A 27,505-nucleotide genomic window follows, 5' to 3' on the forward strand; every position below is an offset into this window, starting at 1 on the left:
TCAATGTGTTTATTAATTGATTAAATAATTCAAGGAAAAACGTATTAGGTTTATTAAATATTTGGTTTTCTAGCAAATATTAGCAGCTATGATGATTTTTCGAACTATAACTACCACTTGATAAGATTACCAATTTAAGCTCTTATTCATTTACAACATAATCTTTAATAATTATAATAAAATTTTTCTAAGACTGTGTCCCAGCCTTTTATTTCCACAATACGCTCCCTGCATTCCACAGTGCGCGCCAAGAAGTAACGGGACAACAAAATTCGCCCAAGAACGCAAAACTAATACAGCAAGCGCAACAGAGAGGGCAAGACAATGGCTTAGCAAATGAAAGAAAAGGAGAAGGCGGAGGCGCAGCAGGAAAAGAGGAAAAAGTTCGCACGTGAACAGAGAACTTGCGCACGAGAGAAGAACAACAAGAATAAAAACGAAGACAAAAAGAACGCCGCCCACGCTGCCACCAAGAACGCAATGCACTTTGACAGAGGCTGCGGCAGAAGCGGTGACATCGGCAGAGCAGCGGCAGCAAGCCAAAAACAAATGCACACAGAGAGAGCAGAGCGAGAGTCAAGTAAGAACTGCCAAATAATAAAGGAATAGAAAAACAAAAAGGAAAACCGTTTTTTTCCCCGTGCACAAATGCAATCCGCCTGCAAGGCAAAAGAAAAACACAAAACAGAAAGAAAACAAATATATAGTACAACTACAACTAGAAAATACAACTCAAGGCAAACCATTTGAGCAGCGCGGCAGCAGAGCGTGGGCAGCGACGCCGGCACAAGACGGAAATACCAAGCGAACGATGACGAACGTAAAAACTACGCACCAAGCACAAAAACAACACTAAAACACGCCACGAAAAACAAACAAACAACAAGCAGCAGCAGCAGTCGCCAGGAGTCCGGGTGCGGGGGGAGGGGGAACTACGATGACTGCGAGTGAGAGCGAGTAAGAGAGAGAGCAGAGCACCTGCCCCTACTGTACCCGCCCCCACTTGGCTAACGAGCAAACAAAACTAAACAAAAATAAATAGAAACCGAAACAGAAACAGAAGGAAAGCAACGATATAGAAAAGCAGGAAATATTTTGAACTTTGAGTCAAGTGGAGAGAAAATATATGTATATCACTGAATTTCTTATACATTAAGTATGTATGTATGTATGTATGTAAATATCTTCATAATTATATACATAGAAATGCATAGTTATCCAGGATTTAGATGAGACCAAAAAGATTTATTTTAACAAATCTAAAACGCTTTTTAAAAATTAAAAATAAGCCGAAATCTTGCCAAATTAACGTCTAAATAATATTAAATATTTTAAATGTAACATTTGTTTATCCTTCCAGGGTATTATAGCTTCAGTTACATAAATCGTAAGGGGCCGGATGAATAAATGGAAACATCTTTAGTAAAATATATAACTTTTAAGAAAAGTTAATTGAAATTAAATTAAATTATTGACTTAATTTTATTCGCTTGCCGTGAATGAACCTTTCTTTTCATATCAAAGTAACACCATTTCGGTTTCTTTCTTTTATTTTTTTTTTTTTGTTTTTGCCTTAGGAATTTTACTACGACGTAGTACAAATATCGTTTCGGTTTCGTTTTTGGCGCGAAGTCGGTTTTGATTATTATTGTTGTTTTTTTTCGGCGTTTTTTTCGCCTTTTGTGACGACCTCCGTTCGTTCAACTCGGTTTTTGCGCTGAACCGCTCCTGTCTACTTGTTTGTTTAATTTTTTGCCATTTCTGCTTCACATTTTATTTGTTTGTTTGACTCGGCTGCTCGCGTGTGTTGGTGTGTGTGTGTGCGGCCCAAGAAGCGGTCTTCCCCCCCCTGTCTGTCTCTCATTCCCTCTCTATCTCTTCATCTCTCCATCTCTACATCCCCCTTCTCCAACAATTCACCACCCGTTTTTTGTTGTTGCTGCCGCCGTGTTTCTTTTTCTCTTTATCAAAACAACTGCGCTGTCGACGCCGGCATCGCAGTCAGCCTTCATACAGCAGAGGTCGCCAAAGATGACAGTAAAATAAGAAAAACAAAAGAAATCAGGGAATTTATGCTCTCTTACTGCCGCTGTATTCGGGTTTGTTTTTTATTAAATTTTGACGGAATTTTTATATTGTTAAATGCATATTTACTTACACTTAATTAGGAAATAAAAATGTGTGAAAAAAGCTGTCAAAACACTAACGTCCAAAGAAACATCTCGAATCCGATTGCTACTGTTTTGACCACCACTGTAAGTCTGCTTTTGTTTTTCGTTTTTGGCGCGCACTCTCTCTCTCAATCTCACCAACTCTCCCGCCTCCCGCCTCCCGCTTGCTTCCCTGGCAACCCACCACACGCCCCCCTCCCGCTTAGCGCACTCCTTTGTTGTTGCTTTAAGCATGACAAAGCACCGTAGAATTTCACAACAGGCCAAAGAGAACTTCATTACGATGTTCGTTTTGTTTTTCCACGAAACAACTGTTTACTCTGCTTCTGCCGCTGCCGCCGTCGTCACCGCCGCTGTGTGTTGTGCTCATTTCAATGCTCTGCCAGCGCCACTGTCAGCGACACTGTCGACGCCACAGCCAAGGAACAGTGGGGTTTTTGCAACCTCAAACGAAATGGTGATAAATATTACTTGCTCCTTGAACTAACAAAGGCTAGAATAATGCAATAGTTCTTCCTCTTATTGAAAATATAAATAATAATCAAAATTAAATAAAACAAAATAACAAACTATTTCTTAAGAAATTACATTTAACATTAAAATTTTATCTTTATGAAAAAGAAATCTAAATCACAAAAGTAACTCATAAATCAACCATATACCCAAGAAAAAGATCTCCATTAAAAATATGTATACTCACCAGATTTGATCGCTACTTTTGGGTTCACATCCCACTGTGCGATGCCGTGCTGCCTCAGTCGCAGTCGGTGCGTTTACAAATCGATGCCAATAGGTTTGTCGGTGTTTGTCGGGAAACAGACGCAGACGCTAGCAGACGGTGCTTGCGAGCGGTTGTAATACGAATAACGGTGAAGCTATAGTACCAATTGCGCGCGTAACGGAATACGAATACGGAATACGGAGCAGTGTAAAAGCGCAACAGCGCCTCCGAAATAGCGGTAAATAGTTGTGTGTGTGTGGCTACGAGAGAGAGCGGGATAGGCAATGTTTGTTTTGGCCACATCCTCCTATTCCTCCTCTCTCTTCCTCATTGTTTGTTAAACAAATAACGGAACTGCGAATGTCAGTAGCAAAATTATATCTGAAATTCAAGGAAACTGAACGGAATCAAATCGAAATTAAAACAGGAACAAAGAAGATTTTAATTAGAACAAAAAGTGTGTTTAGCAAGTTTTAAGTGAAACACGACAAAAGGAATATAAAATTTACATTTCTTATCAAAGTTTGTTTGAAGTTAAATCAAGATTCGAAAGGATAATAAAAATTGGAGATGTGCAAATAAATAAATTAATGGTGAAGGTGAATTTAAGAACAGAAAAGATAAAAATATAAATTAATAAGAACTGAAAAACAAAAATCCTGTGTTGTAAAAATACGAATCTGATGACAATGTTTTAAGTGTTCAAAAACTAATCCTGAATTTACAAATGGAATTTTTTAAAGCAAATTAATATCATATGAAAAATTCTTTCAACAAATTATTTTTAAAATTAAAACCTGCTTAAATTAAAAACAGAAAATACATAAAGGAAAATCAACAATATAAAGGATATCTTTTTAAAAAGAAATGATTTAAAACACTCTCGTGTAAACCCCTCAACACTTACGAAAATTAAAACATTTCTAGTTGTGCAATGAAAAAAAATGTTCAAAACAATAACTAAAAACCGAAAAACAAACAAATATTTCAGAGATTGTGGTTTTTAAAAACCACGCAAAAACAGAACCACTGAGCAAACAAATAAATATTTCATAAAAAAAGTGTTTTTTACAAATTATTTCAATACGCGTTATAGCATGTGTGTGTGTGTTTGTGTTGTGTGAGCGATTGTAAATTGTTTTTTATTTCATGCCCGCCGCGCGCCTTGAAATGTATTTTTAAGTTTCTGTGCTCAATTTCGTTTTTGGATGTTGTTTACTTTTTGCGTTGTTTAATTTGTTTCGGCCTCTCCGCCTTCATCGTCTTCTTCTGCATTCAAAAAAAAAAAAAAAAAAAAAAAAAAAGAAATGACAAAAGACGAAAACAAACTAAATTGTGGATAACATGGATTTTATGCAAATTCAACGTTTTCTGATTCAGACCGTTTTATTTTGGCAGCGTTTTTTAACGAATTCAAAATGGTGTGATGTCTGATGAAAGAAGTTTGTAAATTAAATTGGGCAAATAATAAAAAAATCAAGAGACTGTGGAAATAAAATGTTTATCTAAAAACGGTATTACTTTCTACAATAAAAAGTGTGACCAAAAGCTATTTAAAAGTATAATTAAACATTGGAAGCAAAATCGTAAACATATTTATGTAATGGAGTTACAAATAAATAAATTTATATTAAAAATAAATATATTCATAAATTTGTAATTCAATGATTCAACAATATAAAGTGTAAGCAATTCCAATTAAAAATAAACTCAGTCCCAAGAGAACACATTAAAGCTCTTAAACACACAAAACATCAATTTAAAAATAAACTTCCTATATAAAAAAAACCAGCTATCTAAGCAATTTCACGTGATTCACATTCACATTACAAGACAATAAAAAAAAATACGTTGACATTTCAAAGTTCCTGATAAAAATCCCAACTCACCTTTACCGGGAATCAAAGAACAAATCAAATCTCCCGGGACAAATGAATTTTTAGCATGCAAATGAATTTTTAGTGAAAAAAATAAAAGACCCACAAAATCTATAAACGCAATCAGTAAAAAATAGCAAATAAAAAAACAACCGCAGACTTCCAAGGAAATCCCCCAAAACTGTGCTACTTAAAAATACAACGAGGCCGAACAGACAAAATGCATGGGAAAACCAAAAACGTAGCCAAGCAATAAATAAAATAAAACGATTGTTAAAAAATTCCCAATTTCCAAGTAATAACGGAAAATAATTGGAAAAACACCTAAAGCCAATGTGTGTGTGTGTGCGAAAGTGCGTAAAAAAGCAGCGTGGCGTAAAAAACAAGTTCTAAAAATAGACCAAAATGTGTCGCGTCTAAAAATTGACGCAGAGTGTGGCGCAAACAACAAAAGCAAACAACTAAACATTTAAAAGAAAACAACGCAAGGCAAATAAAACAAGAAAACCACACGCAAAAACTGAACTAAAAACAAATTAAGGTTTTTTCCCTCTTTTTCTTTCTCTCTTTATCTATGTTCCCTCTCTCTTTCCAACTCCTGTGTATGTGTGTGTGTATGTGTGTGTGTATGTGTGCGCCATGAGTTTACCGTTATGATTCATCCAGCTGTTTGCGCAGCGTCGCAATCTGCGCAAAAAGAAATATTTCTCGAACTTTGTCGCAAAGAAAAAATAAATATAATAAAAACCGATTACTAAACAATTTATTTCATGAAATTATTCGTGCTAAATTGTGTGCTAAAACACAAAGGCATAAGGGTACAGTTGCGATCAAATTAATAGCTCTAGAAATTCGAACCTCTTAAGGAATTTACAGTTATGAAGCTTTTATTAGTTTCAGGAAGTTAAGATACTTTTATAAACAGTTTGTTTATTGATTTTGGTAAAATATGCATTAAAATTTGATTTAAAATATTTACTTTTATTATTATTATATAATTTATTTAATTATTTATTTTAATGACAGTATTTTATTTAATTTACATATTTAATTTGGAAACAAAGATTTACAAGCCTTTTATAATTTAAAGTTTTGTTAAAAATTTACGAAAAAATTCGCAAATCGTTTTGAACTCTATTAGCTCTTCGAAAAGTTTTGAAAATTTTCAAAAAAGTCCTTGTTGGGCGCCACATCTCATAAAGTGATCCTTAAAATATTTCACGATCGCCACTCCTTTGTGTATTTTTCTAATACTAACCCGTTATTTGGTAGCTTTTTGAAATCTTTTGTATCATCTGACAAATCGTATCTAGAGTGCTTAGTAATTTAGTGCTAATATTTTGTCCGCCTTTGTTTAGTGTAAATACATACGACAAGTGCTAAAACGTAAAGCAAATTGCGCTCGACGCCCGAGAGACCAGGAAGCGAAATAAAAAAAAAAAAAATTTACGTTCGACAAAGATTGATGTAAAAGCGAGATGCCGCATAGTACGCGTCTCTTACTTACGTTAGTGTTGGTGCGAGTGAAAGCGCACGTGTCCCTGGTGTAGATTATGTGTGCTAGTGTGTGCTAGTGTGTGTTTGTGTGCGAAATACACTTCCGTCTATTGTGAATGACGAGGCGCGAGCAAAGTTGCCTTGTTGCCATCTTTGTTATCGTTTGTTGTTGCCTTCTGCTTCTGTTTTTCTGTTGACTTGTGACATTTACACGCATACACAATACACACACACACACACACACACTTACACCTTTTCTTGACAGAATTTTCTCCGCTCGCACAAATTGCGACATTTTCGTTAAACAAAAGTTGCACGTCAAAATGCTAATTCCGATCAGAATCTGCTTTATCATCCACTGCGGGACTTTATTCCGAAGCAAAATCTAGATTTTTATTATCAGTGGCATTCCCAGAATTTATACGAAGGGGGTCTAAACATTTTCTCGGTGGGTAAAATGCCATATGTTATTTTAATAAAGTAACAAAAAAAATATCAAAATAATGATCGATTAGTCTTAAAAAAAAACTAATGGTTTTGTTTGGGTAGATATTGGATATTTATATCAATAATAATACAAATTTTAGTGAATTTAATTTTTGCATTTCCGGGGTGAAAATATATTAAAATTGATTAAATAGAATCGGAAATCGATCAAAAATAATCTTAAAATATTCGCGCTTTTTTAATCAATTATAATTGATATTTTTATATTAAAATTTTACAGTCAATTTAAAGTTAAAAAATCTCATAGTTAAGCAATAAATTTATAAATTTAAATCCAGAATGCTTTTCTATGTTAGTATTTATTATGTTTATAAATCTGCAAGCTCAATTTAAAATATCAAAAAGTTTTTTGAAAATTGTAACGATGTAACCCCTTATAATATTTTGAAAAAAATTGAAAAATTTTGTTATACTGCCTGGTAATACCTAAAAATTCCTATAATACCCTTCAAGAGTATAGAAATGATCAAAATCATGATTAGTTTTCTTTTACAAAAGAAAAGTCTTTATATTTTCGTTAAAAAAAATTAACTTTTATATATAAATAGATTTTAAATATATTTTATAGAACTCGTACGTTTGTAGTTCTAATTTTATAGTCATTCCATTGTTGCAAATCTAAAAAAAACCCTCTTAGATCCCGCCACTGTATACTTGCTATATAATACCTATCATATATAGTGCCACTGACCTAGGCAGACGATGACGTGTTCTGTAACTGATTATACAAAAAAAAATAAATAAAATTAAATTAGCTATGGAATTATAAAAGGGGAATAGCTGAATGGAAAAAAGCTTTATGCCGATTGTTTTTACTGTTTGTCGAGATTACAAATGTCGATCATTTAAAGTTCAATATAATGGCGTAGAATCATTAGATCGTTCTGAAAACAACGCAATATACATACTTATATCGGTTTCGGGTTTTTCCTTAAGTATTTATTGGATGACATTTAAAAAGATATAGCAACGTCACGGCAAACTTTTGTGTATTTCATAATTTTGCGTCACATTCAGGGTTCAGATAAAATTTCAGGTATAATCTACCCTTGGAGAGGTATAGTGATAGTCTAATAAGTATAACCAGATAAGCTTGAGGTCGTCGTTTATTTTATCATTATTTTTATTTTGTGTTTGTAGGAAGCAAATTTTTTTAAGCAATGCTATATAAGGTATGAAGTTGGTGCTTAGCTTTCATTCATTGTGAAATTAGGTGAAGGATTGATAAGATATAGTCATTAATGTTCTCAAGAATATTCTTTACCCTAAAACTATATAATGTAAGAATTGCCAGCTTTGTAACCTTTATATATAGCAAACAATTAAGGTTCATAAATATTTGCTAGATTCATTTGCAAACATTCCAACTCAAATGTTAGAATGTTCAATGTACCCTTCCGTATTTGTAAATTCCTGCTAAATGTTTACATAAAATGTCATTTGAAATTTCGCAATAGACTTTCAGTTTATCAATTAGATGTCAAATCAAATAAAAATTCCAGCAATTAACAAGTCCAACTAACTGCTACCGATACAGAGGCCTATTTCCAGTTCGTTGATGATCGATTTCAGCCTTTTGGGTTTTTTTTTTTTGGCCATGCTTAGTTTGTTGTCTTAAAAAATTTCCCCATTTCTGATTAACACCTCGCCGCAGCCGTCGTCGCACAAATAAGTTAACTGAGCAAAAAAATAATAGTATAAATGACCAATCGGACTTGATTGCCACTCACGTATTTGGCCGCAAACAGTTCGCTGAAAAATGTTTCTCTGTTTTCGAGTGGTGAATGGTGAGTGTGTTGTGAATGAGTCACATTATCACATTATTGTTTGCCGTGCGGGAAAAAACCCTGCGTCTGAGTAAACAGAACGATAAAATACCCAGGGTATTAACTGAAGTCAAACTTGTTTTCCTAGATTTTTATATTGTATACATATCATTACATTGCATTTCCTTGAATGGAAAGTTTAATTCACATTTTTTAAAGTGGATGAAATACAATCGTCTGAAAGGGGTTAGGTAAATTAAAAGGGTGATCAGACAGGGTTACAAAGATCTTTATCTTTTTATATCTTTATAATATGATATTATAAATATATATGATTTTATGTAACCAAAACCTTTGAAATAATGAGCAAAAGAGAACAATTTTCATGTGCATATAATTTGTTGTTGCAAGCTCAAGAAATTTTAGTGGGATTGTTGTTGTACAATTAACATATTTTCATTAAAATAATATTATTTTAATATTTTATTTTAATAATATTATTATTGCAGCCTTTAACATATGTATGTATCCAGGAAATCCGAAAATTGTTTGAGCTCTATATAGGTCATATTCCCCATTGATTTTTTGACTTTCTAACATTGATTTCTTCTGATTATTTTTACTTTCTGAAACTGTCAACTATTTTTTACCAAAATCATTAAATTATTTAACTAAAATTTAATCCTAATCCCACATTTTTCTTTTATTTTTTAACAGTAAATGAAAAGTAATACACGCAGTGCTCAATGAATGAGAATGAGACGCAGTCGACAGGACCCAAAAAGACGATGTTGATTGAGTGCATTTCGCGTGACATTCCCTGAAAGATACTTCAGAAGCGCCTAGATATAATTATAAGGATAAAAGGCTATAAAGAAAGGATAGCTATAATAGTGTATAGGGAGGCAGGCAGCATCCACAAATGAACTTCAATCCGGCCAGCGTTGTAGCCGCCGCAGCAGCAGCCGCCCATCAGCATCCCACAGTGCATCATCATCATCATCATCATCCTTATTTAAGCCACCATCAGACACTGCAACACCACTCCCAGCAGCAGCAACATCAGCAGCAGCAGCAGCAACATCAGCAGCAGCAGCAACAGCAACAGTTGCTGATACCACTGCCCGGCGGTGCTGGAGGCGGAGGTAGCATCCCAGCGGGCGGTGGCGGTGGCAGCGGCGGTGACACCTCACCCAAGATCATGGAGTGGACCAATGACGATGCTTTGGAACTGATTGAACAGTATCGCTGCCATACGGAACTATGGAATCGCGCCGATCCCAAGTACAAGGATAAACTATGTCGCTTCCGTGCCTGGTCAGAGATCGCCGAGCGTTTTGGCTGCAGCAAGGCGGAGGTCGAGCGGAAGATGAATGTGCTCTTAACCCAATATCGGCGGGAGAAGCACAAGATGTTCGTGAAGATCTATCAGGGCATTCAGCCCAATCCGTCCAAATGGTATGCCTTTAAGCGTTTCGATTTCATGGAAGCCGGCGGCGGAAGTCTCAGTGGCGGTGGAGGTGGTGGTGCTGGTGGTGGTGGTGTGCCAGGTGTTAATGCCACCGGTGGCAGTAATCTGGTGCCCAATCCTGTCTCCTCATCGGCAGCCGCTGCCGCTCATAACGGGTTAAATGGACTCGCAGCTGCCGCTGTGGCAGCAGCGGCATACGAGAGTGGCACCATTGCGGCGGCGGGCAACGGCGGTGGTGCAGCAAATGTGGGTGGCGGAGGTGGCAACGGATCACAGCCCGGCATGCAGCACAGACGCATCAAGACCAAAGAGATGAAATATTTTGGAACGGTGAGTAATGTTTACTTTCCTTTTGTTTTGTATTATTAAGTTTTTATTATGTGATTAGTCAGAAAATGTTTCTAAATTTAGGATTGAACATTAAATTTTAGGAGGGGAAATTAAGGATTAAGAAATTCAAAGCAGCATGTTAATGTTTTAGTTTCCTAATCCTTAATTGTATATATATGTAATTATATATATATATATATATTAATAAAACTATCCAAGGAAAATATGAGGAATATTAAAAACAGTGCCAAGTGTATTTTTTTATATATTTATATTTAAAAAAAATGTATATATATATTTTTTAAATAATATCTTGGGAAAATTAAGAAAAAACGATTTTAGATATAATAATTTAAAAATTATATTGAAATATCTAATAAAACTCTCTAAGAAAAAAATATAAGGAATATTAAAAGCAGTGCCAAGTGTTTTTTTTTTAATCCTTAGTCCCTATAATTTAATTATAATTTTAAATATATATATTTATATTTATTATGGTAAAAAAATTTCAAAAATTTCCAAATTCTCCTGTTCTTCATTTCCTGCAAAAAGAAAAACAATGAAAATTCTTTGCAAAAAAATATATGTACAATAGGTTATTAACTTAATCAAAAGGTAATCAAATTAACTGGAATTGATTACAAAAAAATATCTTGTCAGCCATATAACGAGGAATCATTAATGACATATTTTTATTTCATTGAGTAAAAAAAACCCTTATCAATTGGTTAAACAATCAAAGTCCAAATCGAAAAATGATGAAAAATTAACTAGAATTAAAACATAGCCTTAACCCTAGAAGGTCAATAAACGAGCGATTAAAGGGGATTCCAAGCATTTTATATAATCATTACGTTTAAATAAAAATGATTTACTTTATATTCAAGCTAAAGTCCTTTAACCTTTCTATGGAAAAATATTTGATTTGTTTGTATTTTAGATTAAATATAATTCTAAGGAAATACCATGTAACACGTGTGCCTTAATTTTTGCTTAGCAACCGAAATTTCCTCTTTATTTTGATTGAATTTATTTCGCCTCTTATCAATCGAAATTTTTGACAGACAAGTGAGGAAATATATAAAAACGTTTCTAGTGTTAATTTCAATCAAAACAACTTCTCGAATTAACTGTGAAATCAGCGAGAGGGGGGAGCGAGAGTTGTACTGAATGGAAAGAGAGAGAGAGAGTGCGCCTGTTCCAAAGAGAGAGTGACTTGCGGTTGAGCAGAAGAGAGAGCAAGAGAAACCGCCAGAAAAACCATGTGCGCAAGTGACTTGCTGTTTTCTGCACCAGAGCGCCAAGCTCCAACCACTCTCGCTCTCTCTCTCCCAACAACAGCCCCTCACACTCACTCACTCTCTCTCTCTCTCTGGCATTCGTGTGCGCTTGCTTGTGTGCTTTTTTGTTGTTGACGATCAAAACAGAATTAAAATTTTACGCATAAATTTTTCTTAGAAATGCGCAGTGGTGTGTGTGTGAGGCATTGGCCCCAGCTCCCCCTCCCTCAATCACCACCCCTCTCGCCCTCACTCGCTCTCTGTCTGTCTGCTTGTGTTGTTGGTATTTTTGTTGTTTTTATTTGCGTTGTCGCGCCAGGCAAGCAAAGTGTACGAGTGGGAGGGGGAGGAGGTGGTGGTGTGTATTGGGGGGCCCTGACATTTCGTCGCCGCTCTTCTTCTTCTTCTTCTTACTCGCCTTCTTCTTGTTATTGTTGTTGCTCTGTATGATGAAATGTTTGTTTTGCACGGCGAAATGTGTTGGCGACGGCGACGTCGACAGCGGCTGAGGCAGCGGCAGCGACGCTTGCTACACTTGCTACAGCGATTTTTGTTTTTTCTTTCATTCGGGTCTCCATTTGGTACCGTTTGTTTTTTTTTTGAATACACTTACTGAGAGGGTATAGTTATTATTTAAGAAGAAATAATTTGTTTAAGGATTAACGGGTTAGGGTATTACACAGAGATAAAAATTTTGCCATAGATGTTACAAGAAAACTTGATTTATAAAAATTTTTATTTTTAAAATCCAAAAGGGTATATAACTCGGGATCTAAGACAGTTAGGGCTACCAATTTTGGTATGTGGACTTAAGAAAGGAATATAAATGTTAAAAAATATTTAACAACTGTATTTTTTTTTTTAATTACGGAGATAAGAAGATGGGATATAGATACATAAGTATATCTTTCATATACTAAACTAAACTTTAATTCTATTATTACAAAAATAAACAAATCTCAAAAAATTAAAAGCTATAGCTACCAATTTTTGTACATAGGGTTGTAAAAAGAGGCAACTATAAAAATATTTGTTTTACAAATCGGAAAGGACTTAAATCTCGGGATCTATATCAGTTACTAATACCAATTTTGGGATGTGTACTTAGATGACAAATCTAAATTAAACTAAATTAAATTAAATCTATTAAATAATATTTATTGTTAAAGTACAACTGTATTTTAAAATTAAGATATGACATAAAAAAAAATTACCTAATAAAATATTCTCTATTTAAATATTATTATTCTATAAATTCCCCAATCTTAAAACCTACAAAAACTTGAGCTATTAATTTTAGGATGTGAGTTTTAACGAAAACATTAAATATGAATAAACATTTTTCTTCTATATTACGCAATCTGGAAATTATAAATTAATATAAAAAAAAAACAAAAAAATTAACTAAATTTCTGGATATACAAAAGCTAAAGCTAAGAAATTTTGGATTAAGATTTAAAAGAAAAATCTACGTTTTTATAAAATTTCATTTCCATTTCTAAATAAATGTTTTTTAAAAAGTTGAGTAAGAAATTTTTAAGCCTAGTGGAGTAAACTCTTCTAAGACTAATGCATTTTATTATTTTGATTATCAATTGAACATTTATCTTTTATTTCCTTTATTTTGACTATAATTTATTTATGTTTAATTAATTTTAATTCTAGTTGTATGTGCTGATGTCTCACTTTAACAAATAATTAATTTTACTAACTACTAGTAGCTTTTGAGTCTTGAAAACTTTGCTTTAGACGTTAGGGAGGAGAAGGTCCTTGTTTTTATTGTTGCTGTAGTGACGTTTTTGTTTTGTGGTTACCACCCCCACCGCCACCCCCTTGTATTCCTGACCCCCCTCTTATGTTTTGCTGTGGCGGCTCTGGTTTGAGGGGGAGGGACGTCCTTGTCCGGGCGTGATTCGTTCTTCGTTGGAAGCTTTTGTTTTTACTTGGCGCTCTGTTGTTTGTCAGACTTATCAAAACAAAATGCCAGGAGTTGTTGTAGTTGTTGTTGTTGCTGGTGAGATGGTGCTTCTTCTAGCCTGTTTTCGTTCGCTTTTTTGCTGCTGCTGTTTTTCTGGAAAACAAATGAAAATTTTTACCAAGGAAAAGAGAATATAAAACTTGGCGCCTGGACTTTTTGTCGGGTTTTTTGTTTTTCGCTCCCCAACATCGTGGGAGTGGGTGGTATTTGGGGGCGTGGCCCCGGCTAAATGCATGCAACTTGTTTGTCCAAGTCATGTCACCTTTGCTTTCTGGTTTTGTGGTTCCCATAAGGCTTTTTGACATTTATGGCCATCTGAATAGTGACAGGCACTGACAAGAAATATAACAAAAAAGTTAAAAGATAATTATTAAATAATTAAATAAATAATAAAGAATAATTCATTTTATTTTTTCATTATTAAAAGGTTTTTTAACCGAATAAAACTTAATTAAAAGTTCAAAAATAGTTAATATATAATTAAATAAATACGAACGAAAAGGTATTTAAACCGAATTAAAATAAAGGGTTCTAATTTTCTTATTTTGTTTCTAAAAATTACTTAATTATATTTTATACTAATAGTTAACTTGAATTTGGGTTTTAAAAAGGAATTCAGGACTTCAGGCATTCTCGTAATCTTTATTTTAGAAACAGTTAATATAATTATTAAAGCAAGGCATAAAATAATCTAATATCATTCTTTTTTAGTGGCATTTTCCCCAAGAAAGCTAATAAAGTTTTATTTTAATATTTAATTTAAAAATTTCAATGATTAATTAGCTCAATCGAAGCTTATTAACTAATTTGAATGCTAAGGATTTATTTCTGCTTAGTTTGATGAAGATTAGATTGGTTCTGACCAGACAGCTGGCTTTTTTTCTCCCATTTTTATTTTCCTTTTATTTCCCTGATTTTCTTTTTTTTTTTGTTTTTTGTTTTGGCTTTAGTCTCGTGTTGTAGTATTATTTCTTTTTTTTCTGTTCCTGCGTCATTATTATTTGCGTGTGCAGGCACCAACAACGCCGCCCACGCCCCCTTTTTAGACGCCGCCCACCAACGGATTTACCACCCTCTCTCCTCCCCCGTCGCACGCCCACTAAAGCAGCCCAACACCCACCCCCCCCATATTGTTATGTATTTTTGTTCATATTTTGCAATTGTTTTGCTTCTGCAGTATTTTCCTCAAGACAAGTGAACAACAAGAAACCAACAAAAACAATAAGAAGAAAACAATATAGTTGCTATTGTTGTTTTTGTTGTTGTTATTGTTGTTGTTTGGGTTTGTTGTCCCGCAATGTTGTGGCTAAGCTAGCTAGACTCACGCACTGCGACCCATCTGCCACCCACCGCCCCCTGTTAAGATCCCACGCAACCTTCAATACTGGCAAAAAATTAACTTGTGAAATTAAATAATTATGATTAATTAATAATATACAAAAAATATAATAATAAAAAATTGTTAACTATATTGTATAATTCTTTGTCTATATTTTTTGTTAATATAATTTTTTTTTGTAACATTTACATATATTCTTAATTCAGCAATTCCTTATTTTTAGTTTGGAAGGCAAATAATGCTTCGGATTTTTAGGCAAACGCAAACCAAGGGTATGTCGAAGACTTTCCGAAGTCTGCCGAAGGCTTGTCGAAGCCTACAGAAGGCTGTTCGAAACCTGCCGAAGGCTGGTCGTAGTTTGCCGAAGGCCGGTTGAAGCGTGCCGAAACTGATCGAAGCCTGTCAAACGCTAGTTCAAAACTGCCGAAGGCTGTTCGAAGCCTGCCGAAGCCTGATCGGAGCCTGCCGAAGGCTGGTTAAAACCTGCCGAAGACTGGTCGAAGCTCGCCGAAGTTGGCCGAACAACATTACACCTACTTAACGGGAAATAAATTTTATTAAAAAAAAAAGAGAAAATTCATTTCTCCCAACCAAAGCTTATATACCTTTGCAGTTTGCTATTGAATTACTTTGCTTCTTCAACTTTCTCAAAATATTATTTTTCAGTAAATTTTGTTCAAATAGTTTTTCTTTTAGTGTAAATTTTCACTTGTTTGTGTTTCGTATTGTTTCTGCTGCTGGAGCGGAGCAACAGTAGCGAGAGTATCAGGCCTGTTTTGTTGTTGTTGTTGCTGTAATGCGCGTTGTTTTGTTTTCTCCTTGCATTGCCTATAACCCTAGTATTTTTCCCTACCTACCCCCCCCCAGCCCCATTTTCCGCCCCATCCCGTGACGGTGGGTGGAATGAAAAGTGCAAGGCAAATAAGCAGCAAAACTGCAACTGCGACGCCGGCAGCGAAGTTGGCGTTTGTTTTTGTTTACTCATTCATTGCAAAGTTGTTTAGAGCCAAGCGCGCAGCGTATGGTTTTTCCTTCTCCTCCTACTATTTTTTGTTTTTGTTTTTGCTATGATGATAATGATGATAGCGATGATAGGGTTTATTTTTTATTTTTTGCATTGGGGGTGGTGGGTTGGAAAAGCATGGGGACGCGCACGTTGCCCCAAAAAGGAGTTTGCTAAAACTTATGCAAGAATTTTTGAATTTCTGGGCAAGCATAAGGGAAAGTTCAATAGGGTGGAGATGGTTTCCAAGGAAATAAGCAAGTTCTAATGAAAAAAGGGAATAGTTAATTAAAGGAACTGAAAATAGTGGAAAGATGGTTTTGAGACAAAAATTAAAAATCTCTCTTGAAATATTTACCTAATTAAGTTTTAGTATTTATTAATATAATATTTTATTTCTTTATTAAGAAATCAAGCTTAAGGGATTAAGTTTCCGTATTTATTAATAATCTAAATATAACATTTTATTTATTCATTAACATTTTATATTCTTTCGATAAAAAAAATTATAATGATATCTACTTATTGCCAAAAAATAATGCAAGGACAAGGGCAATACTAGTTTTATATATTTAGGAACTTGAGAATTCTAAGCTTCACCAGTTTCCGGTATCTATAAGGTTACCTAAAATGTATTTTGAAATATATTATTATATCCTTTTAAAAGAGATTTAATTTAACCATATTTTAAAATTTATTTCTATTTGGAGCATCTACAAAGAATAATATAAATTTAATAAACCAAGAAAACATTTTATATTTATTATCAACATATTTAAAATCAACCCCACAAATAATTTTATATAAAATAAGGAATTTCTTAAACAAAGTATAAATATATTCAAATACCAAGTTTATAATTCTTTAGAAACCTTTTTCTAAATGAAATCCCTTAATCCCTTTTTTTCTATAAATTTTATACTAAAACTTTTAGCAAGATCTTGAAGTAAACCCAAAGATAGTTTTGCATTGTCACCTGCCAAGAAGTGACGCTTTCTCGCTGTCTCAATCAGACATTCACCGGCGCTTACCGCAATGCATTTTCAATTGCAATTGCCATTTGTTCCACTGTTAATTTTACGACTCCCCACGACCAGTGTAAAATCCCCCACCTATTTTAGAGTGCAGGGAGTGGGAAGGGGAGGGAAGAGAGTGGTATTTGGGGCTTTTGTGTGCGGCGCTTGCGCTTGCGGTTTTCATGTTAGTGTAGCAGTTACTCGCCGTATTTGGTTTATGTTTTTGTTGTTGCTGCTGCTGCTGCCCGATGCCGCCGCTGCCGCTGCGGTGTATGCGCTTTTGCTTTTGCGAAAATATCGCCATCGTACTTCAAAAACATTTGCGTGCGCAGCAGATGGATACAGTGGAGTTTCTATGGGTTGGATATCAAAAAGATAATTTTTAGAAATTTAGGGTATATATTTTTTATAACAATTTAAGGAATTTAAACTTATGTTTCTGGGATTAGGGTGATGGTTATTATCATAAACTAGTTCATATTAATTTGTTATTCCAATGGTTATTAGTTTTCTGCATTGATCTTTGTTACTAAAATAATTTAATTTAACACATTCTAGAAGCAATTTAGGTGAATAAATTATATAAAACTAATATTTTATTTATATTTTATGATATTTATTAAAAAAAAGTATTTAAATAATATCCGGGATAATATAATAAAGAAATAATATCATAAAGTAAAAACTTGAAGTTCTAGGCAAGTTCCACTGCAAATTTGGACACAGGGAGCTCGCGACAATTGTGAATGGGCCGACAAGGAGAAAGGTGCGGTGAAGGGAAGGAGAAAGAAAGAGGGCGGACGAAGAGAAAAGGTATGTGGAAGGAGGCACAGGTTGGGGGTACAGAGAGAGAGAGGGGGGAGAGCGCATTTCGTGCCAAAGGAGTAGAAACAGCGACGACGACGACGCGTAGTTTGTATTGTGTGTTATTTATTCATTGGATTGGATGATAATCAGTTTGTTTACATTTTTCAGTTGCACACACACTCACACTTACAAACATACACACGTGGGAGAGAGTGGGAGAGAGAGAGAGTGGAAGAGCTAGCAAGCGAGTTCATTCTCTTGTCTGTTTTATTTTATTTGCTTTAACAAAATAATAATACAGACATGCAAACACGCACACAACGGACACACACACACACACTCTGCTCTGAATGCGTAAACAACAAAAGCAGCTGCAACAACAATAATAATAGCAGTCGTAAGAGGGGAGGTGGGAAGGCGTTGGGGGAGGGGTGGGCGGGGGTTCGCAGTTGAGGAAACTTAAAAACAGCAGCAAATGCAGAAACAACAATAATAACAACAAATAAACAGAGCAGGTTGAATTCTTTTTCTTGGGAAATGCCCCAATAAACAAACAGCAACATTTCCATTTAAATTGTTGATTTTTAAAAATTATTTGGGGGAAATTTTAAAATTAATTAATGAAAGGAAAAATCAGTAAATAAGCTATTTATATTTTAGGTTATTCAATCTCTTTTGTTTTTGTCACTGGAAAGTTCTAGGCGCCACAATTGAGACAGACATGAAATAAAAAGAGGGGGAGAGGCGGCAAAGAGATCGGAGCAGACAGAGCGGGATAGCAGGGCAGACAGGAAAGAGAATGAGCGCTTGCTTTGATCACCGTTTTGACCATTAAACACTTTATTGCCGTTGTTGTTGTTGTTGGCCTCAAACGTGGGGTAGGTTAATGCTAATGCCGTCGTCGTCTTCGGTGGCTGATCATTAAAAGCCCTCTCTAGACCTCTCTCTCTCTCTCTTAAGTCATCCCCTTTACATTTGCTCTTTCTTCTGGTTCTTTTAAGCACAGAAGTATTCTAAGCAGGTTGTTCTCTTTCGCTGAGAAGCTCTCTCTGCTAACTAATGCTGACATTTGCAAAAGATTTCGCACAAAAAAAAAAGAACAACAAACAAAAGTTGGGGGATATTGATATTGAATATGTTTATTTTGGGTTCGGTGCGTTTTACTAGATTTAGGGATGATGTAATAGACAACTCCAATCAAAACATAATAGATATTAAATAATTATATTATTATTATTATTAAAGAGCTTTATATTAAATCTTAACATCTTTAAAGACGTAATATTTTAAAAGTTTTACATTTCTTATTAAAATAATTTTAGTACATTTGAATTTAACATTTATGTGTTATTAAATGATCTTTAAAATATCATTTTTATGATAATTAATATCTTTAAAATTTTTAAACAAAAATAGTATAATATTATTTATTTTTAAAATTAATTAATTTCTTTAAATTGGCTTAAATAAATTAAATAGCAGAATATAAAATGAAACCTAAGCAAATATATTACATATCAAATGTCATATCAAAAAAAAACACCGTTAATGTGTCTCTTTGTGACTCACCCACTCTTTAAAGATCAACAACAACCTTCTCTCTCTCTCTTTCTCTCTTTTAGACTTGGAGCACATTTTTAGTTCTCTTAAAATCGTAGCTTTTTTTCTCTCCCGCTCTCTGCTCATTCGAAAATTTTTACTACGTCGCTAGAATAATTTTCGGTCAAAAATATTACGAGTTCCGAGTCGCGTTGTCGTAGCTTTCGCACACACAACAAAAAAAAAGGTTATTCATTCTAAAAACAAGACAAAATGCATTACAATAATAATAGTAATAGTTTACGATCCCCGGGGATTCACCGTAGAATTCCCTCAGAGCAAACGGCAGCGACAAACACATCAAACGTAAGTTTATTATTATTATTATTATTATTATTTTTTTTTTTTTTTGCGGCATTCAGTGGGTTAAAGGGGGGCAGGGGGCGTTTGTTTGAAAACTTCGCGCACTTTGCCACCTGTCCACGTGTGTGTCTATCTCTCTCGCTCTCTCTGTGTTATTGTTGTTTTGTTGTGTGTGCGTGCGTGTGTCTGCTAATTTGTTTTGATCGCTTCGTGTGTTTGCAATATAAAAAAAAAATGGGAAACAACAAAAACAAAGAAAACAATAACACGATTTCAGCGCTTGCTTGACCATTGAAAAAGTCAAAATTATTATTTATTTACCAAATATTACCATAATTTGGTCAATCTTCTCGTGCTTTCAGGCTTTTAAATTTATGTTTTGCATTTACTTTAACAATGTTTTTAAGAAAAAAAAATTAACCAAATCAACTTTTGCCAGGGGGTTTGACCGGCATTGGAATGTGCTGCTTAAAAAAAAAGAAGTAAACAAATAAATTATAAAATTTCTCCGGGAATCACAGACTAGAATTAGAATAATTTCAGCTTGAATTGAAATGCAAATAAAATGAGCTTTATAATGCTGATAATTATTTAATTGACTAACTTATAATGAATATTAAATATAATATCGAAAAGGTTTTGTTTAATTGATATAATATTCAATAAATATAAATAAATGAAATAAAGTTAGACTTTTTAAAATTATTGTGTTGCTATTATTTGGCAAACTTTTAATTATCTAGTACTTAAAATTAAAATAGTCAATGGTTGAAAGTATAAATATTTGTAAAAATATTTGTATAATCCTAAATATTAAAATTAAAATTAAAGTGTTAGTTCATTTCTTTTAAATGTTTTATAAATCTTTCAAAAATGTGTAATAAAAAACTCAAAGTACAAACTTCGGAATAGTTTATTTCTCTGTTCCAATCAATAATATTTTATTTATATACATACATATGTATATAAAAAACTAGAATTCCTATTCATCATGATTATCCCAAAAGTTAAACATAAGACCTTAATAATAACCAAGTTCACATGATTAGTTAAATGTTCTTAAATAGTCATCATTACTATTTAGTTCTCAAAATCTAATTTCATTGCTATCTCGAGAATTTATTAGATTCACACTTATGAAACGGGTTTGGCAGTGCTATCGGGTCTATAAAGAGACTCTCTTCTTCGATAAGAGATAAGGACGTAAAAGATAAACAAATCTGTGCTTATACTGCATATATTGGGGTAATAGGAACAGTCAGTAAATGGCAGACTATATTTGTATTATTACAGAGCTATAGCAGCTACAGATTTTAAATGTAACATTTTCCTCTATTTTTTTTTCGATCGTTTGTATTTCAGCAATATGATATAGACATCCGATTTTCATAAAATTTTACATAAAAATGGTAGATTAATATATAATGGGTATTTATTAAATTAGGTGAAAATCTGTTGAAAACTGGAAAAGTTATAATACATTTCTCTTTAAAATTTTCGATCGTTCCTATGGCAGCTATATATATATAGTCCACCGATTCGCCATGCTTCGACTTATATACTAGTAAAATTATATAAAATAATAACTGCATAGTTTCATTCAAATAGCTTAAATTTGTTCCAAAACACTTCTCGCACATCTGTGCATATGATTCCCAACTGGTTCTAACCTCCCCGGAACGAAGTGACTTCTGCCAGCCAAGTATCAGAAATGTGTTATGTTACAAAAGTTGCAAGTCATTGTTTATTAGTGTTCAAAGTTAGTAAATGATCATACATACATACTTACTGACCATAGATACTTACTGATCATACATTCATACTGGTCATCGATTCTTACAAATCATAGTTACTTACTGGTCATAGATACTTACTGTTCAGAGTTACTTAGTGTTAATAGAAACTGACTGATCATACTTAATTACTGTTCATAGTTAATTAGTGGTCATTGTTAATTACTGATCATAGTTCTATAAATCGTCCGATTGTTCCTATGGCAGCTATATATATGTATATATGGTCCACCGATTCGCCATGCTCCGATTTATAAACTTGTAAAATTATATAGAAGAATAACACCATAGTTTCATTCAAAGAGCTTAAATTTGTTCCAAAACAAATCTCGCACATCTGTGCATATAATTGCCAACTGGTTCTAACATCCCCGGAACGAAGTGACTTCTGCCGGCCACGTCTTAGAAATGTGTTGTGTTACAAAAGTTGCAAGTCATTGTTTATTAGTGTTTAAAGTTAGTAAATGATCACACATACATACTTACTGGTCATAGGTAATTACTGGTCATAGTTAATTAGTGGCTATAGATACTTACTGTTCAGAGTTACTTATGTTACTGCTCATAGTTACTTAGTGCTCAAAGTTAATTAGTGGTCATAGTTAATTACTGATCATAGTTCTATAAATTGTCCGATTGTTCCTATGTCAGATATATATATGTATATATAGTCCACCGATTCGGCATGCTCTGATTTATAAACTTGTAAAATTATATAGAAGAATAACACCATAGTTTCATTCAAAGAGCTTAAATTTGTTCCAAAACAAATCTCGCACATCTGTGCATATAATTCCCAACTGGTTCTAACATCCCCGGAACGAAGTGACTTCTGCCGGCCACGTCTTAGAAATGTGTTGTGTTACAAAAGTTGCAAGTCATTGTTTATTAGTGTTCAAAGTTAGTAAATGATCACACATACATACTTACTGGTCATAGGTAATTACTGGTCATAGTTAATTAGTGGCTATAGATACTTACTGTTCAGAGTTACTTATGTTACTGCTCATAGTTACTTAGTGCTCAAAGTTAATTAGTGGTCATAGTTAATTACTGATCATAGTTCTATAAATTGTCCGATTGTTCCTATGTCAGATATATATATGTATATATAGTCCACCGATTCGGCATGCTCTGATTTATAAACTTGTAAAGATATAAAGAATAACACCATAGTTTCATTCAAATAGCTTAAATTTGTTCCAAAACACATCTGACACATCAGGGCATATAATTCCCAACTTGTTCTAACATCCCCGGAACGAAGTGACTGCTGCCGGCCACGTCTTAGAAATGTGTTGTGTTACAAAAGTTGCAAGTCATTGTTTATTAGTGTTCAAAGTTAGTAAATGATCATACATACATACTTACTGGTCATAGGTAATTACTGGTCATAGTTACTTACTGTTCAATGTTAATTACTAATCATAGTTACTTACTGGTCATAGATACTTATAGTTCAGAGTTATTTACTGATAATAGATTCTTACTGATCATAGTTAATTAATGATCATACAGATCATAATTTTTAAAAATATATCAAATTTGTAATTTTTTAAGTTTAAAATTGAGTATGCATATTTATTACCCTTATAAAAAATTACATTTTAATTAATGCTCGTTTGGTTTCGTTTTGAGTATTTTAAACTTTGTTTAGTCAAACAAATTTTAATATAAAAACATGTTTAAATATTGAATATTTAAAGCTTAGTTTTGATCAATTTCCGATTGGATGTTATAATTTAATTGCTAAACTTGATCTGGAACTGGAAATAAATATCATTATAAATTTGTAAACTATTCCCTCGTAAGACATGGCGTATACTTAATTTAAGGGTTTCACGTTAAGTATACGCCATGTGTGCACTAGATTTCTCTTAAATAAATATAATATTAATGTAAAATAATATTTGTAAATCTAAAAATGAAAAAGATGATGAGTTTTGCCTTAGTTATTTTCCTATTTGGTTTTAATTTTAACAAGGGAGTTGGATAATTAATGGCAAATATGCTATAATCCACTAGTAACTTGTTGTACATTATACTACATTCTTTTAGACAATTAGTTTTTGATTTAACAAATTTAAAAGGCAATGTTAGAGCTTTTTAATCTAATTAGTAAGCTCTTAATTAATGGTTTTTCTTCACCAAACTTTATGGTCACAATATTAGTTCTCAAGTGGCTGGTATTATCTTGATGGGCCAATCTTTTTCGACTGCGTCACGATGACGAAAAGTCAGGAGCTAGTTTAAGAGACCTTTGGACACTGAAACCTATACTCTATTCCCCTCTAGAAATTTACCTTATCTCTAAAGTTTTTTTCGGTTTTGTTTTCTTCCAGATGGGCCTCAATATCCCCATGCTGATAGCAAGCAGTCAGACGCTGGACAGCTGGAATACGGCGGGTCAGTATTCGCCGCCGATATCGGGTTCCGGTGGCGGTGGATCCGATCGCGGAGGAAGTGGACCCCCGCCCCAGCAGCTCCGAGTGCCCCTGCCCATGAGCTATCATGGTGTGGGTGGTGGTGGAGGAGGAGGAGGTGGTGGCAGCAGTTCCAGCGATTTCCAGCAGAGTCCGCTGAAAACGATGGACACATCGGATAATGAGGATAATAATAACACCAAGGAGGATGTGGCAGCGGCAGCGGCCTTGGGCCAATTGGCGGCCAAAGTGGAGCGACGATCGCCGGCAAGCGGTGGTCCTGGCTCTGGACCTGGCGGCGGAGGCGGTGGCAGTATTGGAGAAGTCGGAGGAGGAGGCGGCGGCGGCGGCGGAGGAGGCTCTAGCAGTCGAGAGGCGAATGATCCACCCAGCGATCCCTTGCGTTCCGAGAGGACTCTCAGCGAAGCTGGCAGCAGTCCCATACCCAACACCAATATGCATGAGGCGCACAAGAATCACCTGCTTAATAGTCCAGCCAGTGGAGGTGGAAGAGCTGCCACACCCAGGCAGGCCCATGAGCAGCTGCACCATCATCCACACCCGCACCAGCACCATCTGCAGCAACAGCAGCAACACCAGCAGCAGCAGCAGCAACATGTCTCGCAGTTACATGGCCATGGCCATGATGATCTGGACATTAAGCAAGAGCTGGTGGATTACTTCCATGGTCAGGCTACTGGGGGTGTAGCTGCCCCACCACCGCCACCGGAATCCCATCGTTCGTACAGTTCGGCGGGTGAGGAGAGTCGCCTGCAACTGGTGGACATGGCCCAGGATCTGAGGGTGGCTCAGGCCAAGGCCAATTTTGGTGCCTTTGTGCTGCCACCGCAGAATAGTGATGCAAGTCAAACACCTGCCGTTGTTATGCCACTCAATATGCGAAAATTAACCAATTCCTCGAGTGCAGCAGCTGCTGCGGCAGCGGGTCATATGCTAATGAGCTCCCTGCTTGGCTCCCGGGAGAGTATGTCCGATGGCGAGGAACCCGATCCGGATAATGATGAGGCCACCGAATCAGCGGCCAGTCCGGGACACATCAAGAGCAGCGTTTCCGCCCAAGCGGCTGTGGCAGCCTCCGCTTTCTATGCCGAATCCCTGAATCGTGATGATTGTGACTTTATCGGTTCGAATGTGTCCCTCAAGCTAAGGACCATGGATCGCACGCAACGGATCATTGCCGAGAAGCTGATCAGTGAGGTGCTCTACTATGGACAGTTTAATGAGCTGGAACGTTCGGCCAGGATTCAGCCCAAGTGACAGTGGCGCCTCAAGAAGTGGACGACGACAACGACAACGACTACAACGGGTGCGGGAATGGCAATGGGCATGGGCATGGAAATGGGAATGGGCACAGGACTCGGTTTGGGCTTTGGTATGGGTTTAAGCAAAATCCGTTTGGCCGCACAGCATGGCAAATGAAGGTGATGCAGGGAGATGCAATCCAATTCCATTTGAAAATAGTCAATACACAGAGAGAAAAATAGCGAAGAGAGAACAGAAACAGAAACCAATACAGAAAAAAACACAGAGTACAACTTATATTTAGTTTTTTGGCCAGGAATCCACCGGGGTCACCATTTTGTACAAAAAAAAGCATGGTAAGAGAAAAAGGGGGCAGTGTTACTTAGCTGGAGAGATTAGAAGAAGGTTGGGGAAACGTTGGAGAAAGGTTGGAGAAATGGTACTTACATATATGAGAGAGCTAGAGAAAAGAGAGTGAGGGGAGAGATTTTAACAGGTTTTTTTTTTAATATTTTAAAATATATGCAGAGATGATAATGAATTAGTTTACGAACCTAAATCTATTTTAAAATACGTTATAAAATGGGCTTTATATTTTATAGTTTTACTTTTTCTAAATTGTTTGTGACTTTTTGACACATTTTAAAATTGATTTAAAATCTTAAGTGATTTCTTGGGCACCTCTGCTTATTTTATTGTAATAAAATAGCAAACAATTGATTTTTAATTAGATTTAAAATTAATATTCACAAGAATTTGATTCTCCAAAAAAAGGAACTATAAGTTCCAACAATTGTAACTTTTATCCTCCTAACATTAAATAGAAAATATTTACTTTGAATCTTTTAAATTTTTTTGAGGAAAGTTATTGGTTTAAATTAATATTTTGTTACCAATTTAGCATGTCTCCCCTCTCTCTCTATATATAAAAAAATACAACAAACAAACATAGAACACAAACCAAAGTTACTTTCTATTCTACATAAACAAACAGAGTTTCGTTTTTGTCCACAACTTCAATATTAAAGTACATTAAAATACATAGATTCATACATACATAGATACTAGATAGGGTTAGACTGGGTCTGGGTCCTGAGACATCTAACTAGCAGAATCTCAGTATTACTTATATACACACTACTACCGCAAAGAAAAATAATATATCAAGAATAGAAAGCAAAGCATTTGCCATGTTTTAGATAGATTTCTAATAGAAGTTTCGAGATCGATCGTCCACTTCAAGGCGTAATCTGATGGCTGATTGTTCCAGCTCGATATATATACATCTATATATATATATATATAGACCTCGCTCCTATACAAAAAATATAAAATAAAGAGAAAGAAAAACTATTGTAAAGACAAGGAAAAAGCGGCTGCTAAAAAGTCAAGCTCCAAAATTTTGGGCATTACTGTAACTCGAAGTTCCCCCAAGAGAGAGAAATATGGGGAAAAGGCAATTGTGCAAAAAAAAACCTATATGTAAAAATGGATATAAATATATATAAATATATCATTGTACCTTATTTTGAAACAGAAATGTTTTTTTAGTCACTTAAGTCTGGTCGTCGAAAAAACAGTCCAACCAAATCCAAACCCAACAAACTGAAACCAACCAACCAACAAAACAAAGTAAAAACAAAGTAAATATTATACAAAATACTGATATTGTCGTCACTAGTTCGTTAATGAAACAAAAAACAAAAAAAAAAAACCAACTACAACAAAAGCTAAACATTGTATATTTTTTGTGTTTATATTTTTTTTAGGTCCTAATGATGATTTTTGCATAATATTTAAGTAGCTTTTATTTTTATATATATATGCAAAGCAAAGCAGAGCAAAAAAAAAACAAAAATATTGGATTAATTTATATAAAATATATATATAAATATACATAAAAATATATATGTATGTGTATACCTAATGGGCAAATTAGTTAGTCACATAAACAATAGAGAGAGAGGAGAGAGAGACAGCTCGGCTTTTTGCTGTTTGCTGCTGCGTTTTTTAGCCTTTAGTTTTTACCTTTTAGCCTAGAAAAAATACAAAACAAACAACAAAATGTCCAAAACCGAAACACAATAGTCAAAAGTGTAAAAAAAACAAATATAATTGCAAATTATGCGTGTGTGTATGTATAAATTAATTGTCTGTAAAATTAGCGAGAATTGTGGGTGATGTGACCGAGAGTGTGCGTATGAAACAAAGAAGTGTAAACCAAAATTCGTTTTTTATGAATGTTTAAACAGCAGCTAAAAACAAAAAAAAAACATAAATAAATGTGTGTACCTATTTGTCTGACAAGCATTGTAAATGGTGTTACTTGTTTTTTCTGGTCTAGAATTTAGTAAAAGTTGG

At 34.5% G+C, this 27,505-nt stretch overlaps 1 protein-coding gene and 1 long non-coding RNA gene across 7 annotated transcripts; one reads left to right on the plus strand and one right to left on the minus strand.

Moving 5' to 3' along the window:
- Window positions 1–1,219: 1,219 nt before the first annotated feature.
- Window positions 1,220–4,161, minus strand: LOC147643686 (uncharacterized). Its single transcript, XR_015271689.1, has 2 exons — window positions 2,872–4,161; window positions 1,220–2,615 (listed from the first exon to the last, which is right to left on the minus strand). It is a non-coding gene; the product is annotated as an uncharacterized LOC147643686 (long non-coding RNA).
- LOC110181171 (uncharacterized) lies at window positions 2,875–27,461 on the plus strand. Of its 6 annotated transcripts, none has more exons than XM_086832702.1 (3): window positions 2,875–3,130; window positions 9,257–10,340; window positions 23,801–27,461. In XM_086832702.1, exons 2-3 carry the CDS (start codon window positions 9,462–9,464, stop codon window positions 25,157–25,159), a joined length of 2,238 nt encoding a protein of 745 aa, XP_086688828.1. In that variant the 5' UTR covers window positions 2,875–3,130; window positions 9,257–9,461; the 3' UTR covers window positions 25,160–27,461. The 6 variants fall into 6 exon arrangements, with proteins under 6 accessions (XP_086688828.1, XP_086688832.1, XP_086688833.1 ...); XM_086832706.1 differs by lacking the exon at window positions 2,875–3,130 and adding an exon at window positions 4,273–5,310; XM_086832707.1 differs by lacking the exon at window positions 2,875–3,130 and adding an exon at window positions 4,538–5,587.
- Window positions 27,462–27,505: the final 44 nt, after the last annotated feature.

This window comes from Drosophila serrata, unplaced genomic scaffold (genome assembly GCF_035046125.1).
Source record: "Drosophila serrata isolate PLE 108 unplaced genomic scaffold, ASM3504612v1 contig_249, whole genome shotgun sequence".
NCBI lineage: Eukaryota > Metazoa > Arthropoda > Insecta > Diptera > Drosophilidae > Drosophila > Drosophila serrata.

Excerpts from the sequence above, each read along its gene's own strand:
- LOC110181171 (XM_086832702.1), top strand. The coding sequence starts at position 9,462 with ATGAACTTCAATCCGGCCAGCGTTGTAGCCGCCGCAGCAGCAGCCGCC. Across the intron at positions 10,341-23,800 it reads AGATGAAATATTTTGGAACG|ATGGGCCTCAATATCCCCAT; the intron begins GTGAGTAATGTT and ends GTTTTCTTCCAG.